Raw genomic sequence first — 7,880 nt, 5'->3', positions numbered from 1 at the left:
CCAGGTCTCCTCTCCTCCCTTCTCCTTTTCTCTCTTCCCTTTCTTCTCCTCTCCTCTTCTCTTTCTACTCTCCTCCCCTTCCTTCTCTCCCTCTTCTTCTCCTCCTAACATCTGCCCTGCCCCTCTCCTCTTCTCTCCTATCTTCTCTTTCCTTCTCCTCTCCTTTCCTCACTTCCTTTCTCTTCTCCCTTCTCCTTCCTGCTCCTCTCCTCTCCTTTCTCCTCTTCTTTCTTCTCCTTCTCTCCTTTCATCTCTCTGGTCTTCTTCTCTTTCTCCTAACATCTCCTCTCCTCATTTCTCTTCTCTTCCCTTCTTACCTCCCCTCCTTTCCTCTCTTCCCCTCTCCTATTCTCCTCCCCTTCTCTCTCCTCTTTTCCATTCATTTCCCCTTCTCCCTTTCTCTCTTCTCTGTGCTTTCCTCCTCTTAACATCTCCTTTTTTGTCTTTTCTTCTCTCCCCTCCCCTCATCTGCTCCTGTTCACTTTCTTCCCTTCCCTCTCCTCCCACTCTCTCCCTTCTCCTCTTCTTCTCTTAACATCATCCCTCCCATCCTTTTTTTCTCCCTTCCTCTCCTCCTCTTCCCTCCCTTCTCCTGAAATCCTAACATCCCCACTTTCTTCCCCCCCCTTACTTTGCCTTCCCTCCCCTCTGCTCTTCTCCTTTTAACATATTCCCTCCTCTCTTTTCCTCTCCTCTCCCTCTTTCTCCTCTCTTATCCACCTTCAACAGGCAAAGGAAAAGGAGGTAAAACTTCCATTGCCCATTACGCTATGCAGAATGGCTCTAATAACAGATTCCATTGGGCAGGAGGCTCTAGTTAAAGTGAAACTTCGGGTTTCTCTATGGATTTAATGTCATTTCCCCTGCCCCATACTAACACAGACAATCCTAAGGTTGACTTGTCAAAGCAATTACTCAAACATAAATTAGAGTGAACTTGTCCTCTTTGTCAGGTGCTCTTTGGAAAGTGAAAAATCTGAATTTCTGTCTCTCCCTTGAAAATCCATAGAATCATGTTGCTTTTTTGTGATTTGTACAAAAAGACAACTCTGCCATCCTCTGCAGCTGAAATAATTAATACACATTTACCATTCATTTAGGTTGGGGGGGGGGAGTGGGTTCTAAATCACATGCAGTCTGCCTTTTTCACATCCAAAAAGGAAAAAAAAAAAGTAGCAACTTTATAGAGGAGAAATAAAAGTTGCATAGAATACATTTAAAGAGCATGTTAAGAGTAGGCTTTTGTCTATGATTCTTTCCCTTTATGGCACATGTTATATATTGACAGGGATTAAGTTTCTCTCCTGAATAGAACAGTACACAGTCACAAAAAGAGCTACTGTACTTTTACCAAATGACAGGAATAAATACAAACAAAAGGCAAACAGAAATATACCTCCCACAGAACTATCCAGGTTAGTTTTAAAAGCCCAGAGCTTTGCTTCATCTTTGAAATTCTTCATCTTTTGCTCTTCTTTTCTTTATTTGCTGCTTTCTGTCTTCTTTCTTTTTTCTTACTTTCCCCCTTTTTTTCCTCTCTCTTTCTCTCTGTTATACTTTCTCTGTACCCCTGGCTTTGTTATTCTGCATGTCTGATTAGCAGAAGCCTGATTGGCTGGCTGCCTGCTCCGAGAGAGATTCCATTCAGCTTACCCCCCACCCATCCACCCACCCACCACTTGGTCAGGAAATGTGAGCAGGGCTGATGGAAGCTGATAGGCAGGACTGAAGTGTTAGCACCAGTACTGGATGTGACAGGAGGCAGAGGAGCACTTAGCGGCTTATTCAGTGTCCGATTCACATTCCGGCAAGGATCCAAGCATGGAACGCTGCCGTTGGGCAACTCCTGGCGTGACAACGCTCCTCTTCTTGGCTTTCCTACTCCTGGTAAATGTCTTTTTCATTTCAATACTTAAATCTTACCATATACTTTGCCTTATGTTGTTGTGTTGTGTTATGATGTTGTTGTTGTTGTATTTGACTGTATGCATGATACGTTTTCATCTTAAAGTGCCAGGTAAATTTGCTGTCTCACTGATTAAAAAGAAGAAGAAGAAAGCCCCTCAATTTCAGCTCCCCGAGTGAAATGAAATCTTGGAGACTTGTTGTAATTGGTTACAGGTACAGAAAAATATCATGAGATTGACTTGGGAAACACAGCATAAACTTGCGAGCTATGGACTGTATAAATGATGGTTTGCATGCTTGGAATTTGGATAGCAGTGGCTTTGAACTCAACGGAATACACTGTAGTGCTCTGACTGTGGCTTGTGAAAGTCTTTTCTCTACTTTTTTTATGATCCCCCCTCCCTGTGCACATGTATTGAGAAAGCAGGTTAAAAAGGAAACTAGCTATTCACCGTGCAGTTAGCTCTGATGATCACCCATAAAAAAAATGACTGCAAATCATTCATAGATACAAGTTAATGCTAGTATTTATGAATTAAGGATTCTGCCTTTTGATCTCAGGTATACTTGTGCAGATGAAAAACCGATGACTTTTTTATGGGGGTTGGGAGGAGTAGTTAGAGTAACATTCCACCATCAAACTGCTAAGATAGATGCTGCAGAGGAAGCTGGTCACCACTGCATAGTGCCTGCATTTTGGACTCAAAGTGCATGTTCTGTTGTGACTCATAGTTAGTTTTACAGGCAGAAAATGAACATTTACCGTCCAAAAAAAAATCTGCACTGAAAATATTAATAGCAATGCACATTTTTTTTTAAACCAGAGTGTTCTGGGCAAGCAGCTTTGTAAACCTCATCTGCAGATTTGATTCCAAAGTTTGCACACGCTGATTCCAAGCAAACGTGATTGCAGCCCTCCCTGTCATATTTATGGAATGTTAGTACTTCCTCAGAACAGCGACAAGCCAATGGAAGCCCAACCAAAATATAGATGGCCCTGAGGAATTCATAGTACCAGACTATTTCATTCTAATTAAGCTTTAGCAACACATGTCTACCTTGTTCCCTGGAAAAAGCAAAGCAAGCCACTCAAAATAAATTGGGCATCTTGAAGAGTATTCATCTACAGTAATCACTTGCTATGTTGATATTTTGTAATTTGTACCTTTTAATAAATTGTATCATTGTGACTCAGTAACCATAATGTATAAATACTACATAAAAATATTTCTTTAGAAGTACAGCAATGAGTGTAAAGGCTGAACTCAGAGCTGTCCTGTTAGAAATAGAAAAAAGAGGGAGGGAGATTGCCAACTAGTAAGCATTCTGTTTATATTATGTTGGCAATACAATTGCCATTATTTGCTCCTTTCCATAGCTTGTGATTAGATGATTGGATAGGCAATTGTAAAGAAGCTCGCTTGTGATGCATGTGATGTGTTGCGTTTTACCCTGTCAGTTCTTGGCAAGCCTCAATTTTTGTGATTTAAAAAAAACCATTTTTTTTCTGAGACTTTTTCCATTATTCTTTATTGTAAAGCAAATTGCCAGTAATATATTAGCTTATTTAAATACTTTCTTTTAGAAATGCACTCTTGATATAGTTTTGGAAAAAAATGTCTGCTTAGTGATGAATCATCTTAAAGTGTTTTTTGATATATGCTACATATGCCATTTGTTACAAACATCATCTTTAAGGATATATAACTTATCATGATCAATCAGGCACATGTATAAAAAGTCCTATTTGCGTGATTTAAAAGCATTGAAGATATGCAAAGCTTAAACAAGAGTAGATATACACAAGAAAAAAGTTAAATGTTCATTTGTACATAAATTTAAATGCATTATGAAATTGCAAGCTATTGATGGAAGAGAGCTGACAACGCTTCTGATTGCCAAGGTTTAGAACTTGAAAAGTAACATTGTATGATAAATATCAGCCAATGTATTCAGTTCCAAAAAAGTAAAACACCAGCACTGAAGCGTATTGACCTGTAAAATATCTCAGACCAGATCTGCTCCCCCCTTTCTTTTCTTCATTACTTTCATACTTTGATAGTAAAGGGAGCACTGAAGACAGAGATAACTTGTTTCAATAACTGCTAGTTTTGTGAACTTGGATACGTTCCTTGGCTCCTCTAAGTCTTCAGGTCCCTCATCTGAAAAATGCAGATAATTATACTTGAGCCACCTTCCTCACAGAGTTATTATAAACCTTAAAGACTGCAGAAATATGAATTATTTATTTTATAGGCTTTTTCCATCTTTAGCAACAGAGTCATATGGAATCGTTGTACAAATTTTGCACTTACTGAATAGCAACTCATTCAGGTACAATGGGTAGGAGGTCAAAATTGAATTATAGGTCTAATATAAAGTGGTCCATTTGCCTAATCACTGTTAAGTTTGGAGCTAGAATTATAAAATTTAGTAGCATCAATCCACCATTTAAGCACGCATGGTAAGGCAGCATAACCAAGTGTTTCAAAAGCAAAAGCTGTGGTCCATGCACTTTTGTTGAGACGTTTTCCTAAGAATCCTGTTTCTTCTGGCTTGTAAAAATGTTCTGTGTCTCAAGTGGTATTCCCTGCCTCCACCCTGGAATCTCCTTCATTTCAGTGGTGGCTAAACATCTCCAGGAAGGTCTTGGTGATAAACTATTCTGTCAATGGGAAATGTTGTGATCTCAATATTTTTTGAGACTTGAAATTAAAATCCTTCCAAAGAGGGTCAGTTTTCCTGAAGAAAAAAATGAGGCCTGCATGCCTTTCATATTTATTTAAGTGTGGGGTCCATTATTTTTACGTGCAAAAATCAAACATCTTATATTCTTTCTACCCTGGATATAAAAACCAGTAGTTCAAAAGATTTAATCTATACGCTCAGTTCAAATAAAAATCGAATAGATAAAACTGTTCCAAATCTTCCTATCTTCTTCCCTCTTTCTTCTCCTCTAGCCCCCACTCCCAAGCCAATTGTTTAACTTGAAGAGAATGTGGGCTAACACCATGACCAGCCATTGACATGTGCGTTCATCCAAATTTGAAGTCAAACCACTTCTTGTCAGAAAGGCATTTAATCAAATCTGCATTTGCCTTTTACCTCTTTTCAGTGGTTTTCAGTTCTTTTGCCTGCTATTATGAGGGTTGCAGGAGTAACACTAGGAATTATAATAAAGTACATGTGTTTTTCTGTTGAATTTCTTTTTCTTTTCTGCACTAATTTATACATGGAAACTAGTCAAACACAATAGCCCATTCCTTTCAGGCTCTCTGGCACTCTACTACCCTATTATCTAAGTCGATCTTTCTTGGATGGCTATAAGCACCATTAGCCTGTGGAATGAATGTTAAATTCCTTATTTACAGCTGAATGTGGCAAGGTTCACTCTGTGTGAGTGTGTATGTGTTTGCCTGTCTGTAACTATTCGTCAATCCATCTCTTTCTATTCACGTGCTTATTTGTCTTTAAACTATACCCACAGCATACTTTACATGCATCTATGGGACATACTATAGCATGTATTTAAAAAGTTATTTTCTTAATGTGTTTTCTGTAGTTTCTTGTCTAGACTTGGTCAGCTAGATTTTTATTTTCTCAGGCTGCCTTTTTAAGTGTCTGAGTCTGTTCAGGGCCAGCTTCTGTCCTCTGTTTACTTCCATGACTGTTTTTTTGCAATATGGAGGGTGGAATTTAAGACTTAGCTCTGTGGCTTTCTATCTCTCAAAGAAAGAGTCTCTAGTTCTCATAAAAGAATTCTGTTGCCAAGTGGCATTCTTCCCTAGGAAAGACATTATGGATCACCCAGAGCTGGCCTACACATACGTGCGTGCATATAGAGATGTAAATATGCATAAAAGGCATCCTCTCAACAGCAATGGCAACGGAAGCTGAAAAAAAGGTCATTATTGTAGTGACAATGAAAAAATGGATTTTTAGGTTTCCAACCTCTTTCTCCGTCACTGAAGTATTTAGCTGCCCATATAATAATTCACTTGCTCTTCTTTGTGTCTTATTCTTTTTTTTTTTTTGATGAGGCAATTGGGATTAAGTGACTCGCCCAGGGTCACACAGCTAGTAAGTAGTATATGTCTGAGGCCGGATTTGAACTCAGGTCCTCCCAACTCCAAGACCAAAACACTATCTACTGTGCCACCTAGCTGTCCCCTTTGTGTCTTATTCTTGCTATATACAAATGCAGATACTTCTTTGTATTCCTTGCTAGAGTGATTTTAGGATGTGAAAGATTCACTCCTTCCTCTTTCTGACTTAATCAAGAGAAGAAAAGGTTCTCTGAGTCTTTTCTCTCTACCCTGCCCCCTACCCTTAGGTTTCAAGTATCCATCCTTTCATGATTTTAAATCTCCGTTCTCTGTTCTTTGTCCGGCTAACCTCTCATATACCTAATATTTCTATGGCTCACGTACAAGGAGTGGTATCATTCTTAGAACCCAACTCCCAATGATATCTGAAAACATGATTCTGCTCTGGCCTCAATCTATAAAACCTTTTTTTCCTTCTTGCAAATTGATAGAGTGGCCCAGAAGTGATCTCTTCAGACTCGTATCCCAGAAATCTCTGCTTTCTTGGGACTGCCTTGACCATCACATATAACCTATTGGCTGAGTGTATTGAGATAATCATGGGAAAATATTATCTAAATCTTTCAGTCATATTGTGATTAACTTTCCTGCTCAGGAGAGCTGGCCTCCAACTTGAGATTTTCAGCAGTAAGAGGTGATTCCATGTCATTTTCTCTCTACATCATAAAACCACATGATGCAGTTGGATTTGGGCTTGATTGGCAGTATTGGCTCACAGGAGCCTTAGGACTGGCATACCAGAGGTGATGTCAGGCTTCAAGGATCCTAATTGAAATATACCAACACAGCTGTGCAAGAGGAAGGCCTGTTCACTGGGGTAAGATGTTGCTGTCAACCACTTCTTTTCCACGAGCTCCAAAGTAAATGACTCAAGTCTCCCCAGCTACCCTCACTTTGAGATTAGGGTGTATCCTGGACAAAGGAAAACTGTTCCATCTTCCCAGAGACATTGCTGACAAGAGCACTTCAGTTTCCATGGTGTGACAGCACATACTGTTTTCACATCTCTGGAAAGTTCTACAGCCTTTCATAGGTCCATCCCTGTAAAGAGGATGCCCCCCAACCACTAAGATGTACAGACAAAAAGGACTCATAGCTGGTCCTTTGCTCATTGATAGGAATCTCTGCGCATAGTTGCCCTGTCATCATTTCTCCTGGTCTTCTAGGTGGTTTACCATTTTCCTTCTTCTTTCTGCAATATACTGCAGGCTCTTTGAAGAGAAGAAATTTAATTTCTACTTCTTTCACAGAGAAACATTATCTTCATAATAATAGCTCCATTGTATCATAATGTCCCTGAGGGCAGAGGCTGTCTTTTATTGTATTCCTCTTGAATCCCTAGCACCTCAGCACAGTACCTGGTACCGTGGTGGGAATTTAATGAATGTTTATTGATTGATTGATTTTCTTAGCACTTTAAATGGTAGGGAGCATTTTTCTCAAAAATCCTTTAGAGGCTGTGTGACCCTGGGCTAGTCACTTTATCCCGATTGCCTCGCCAAAAAAAAAAAAAGCCTTTGAGATCCATAGAGCAAGGGTTATTTTCCCCACTTTACAGATGAGGAAACAAAAACTCAGAGAGATTTCCCCCAGGTGGCACAGCAACCAAATGTCAAGGCCAGATTTCAAATAAAGAACTCCCAACTTCAAATTGAATGTTCTTATCTTCTATATAATAGATTATTATAATCTATATGATAGATTATAATCTATTAATATAATCTATTAATAGCAAACATTTTAATGTTTGCAAAACATTTTCCTCACCGCTGGGCTGTAATAGTACAGCTCTTCGTGCTATTTTACAAACAAAGACAATAGATTTCAAAGAGGTGAAGTAACTTACCATTTATCACATAGCTAATG

General features: G+C 39.2%; 1 protein-coding gene across 1 annotated transcript in view; it reads left to right on the top strand.

Moving 5' to 3' along the window:
• The first annotated feature begins 1,755 nt into the window (after nucleotides 1-1,755).
• ADAMTSL1 (ADAMTS like 1) overlaps nucleotides 1,756-7,880 on the top strand; it is a 409,980-nt gene continuing 403,855 nt past the window's right edge. Inside the window, 1 exon segment of the mRNA XM_078152482.1 lies at nucleotides 1,756-1,887. Within this exon segment, the coding sequence (XP_078008608.1) occupies nucleotides 1,822-1,887 (66 nt within the window). The 5' untranslated portion in view covers nucleotides 1,756-1,821.

This window comes from Phascolarctos cinereus, unplaced genomic scaffold, assembly GCF_003287225.1.
Source record: "Phascolarctos cinereus isolate Bilbo 61053 unplaced genomic scaffold, phaCin_HiC Scaffold_4;HRSCAF=312, whole genome shotgun sequence".
In the NCBI taxonomy this organism is placed as follows: Eukaryota; Metazoa; Chordata; class Mammalia; order Diprotodontia; family Phascolarctidae; genus Phascolarctos; species Phascolarctos cinereus.
The sequence above is the reverse complement of the archived record's forward strand: the minus strand, read 5'-3'. Positions and strand labels throughout refer to the sequence as shown.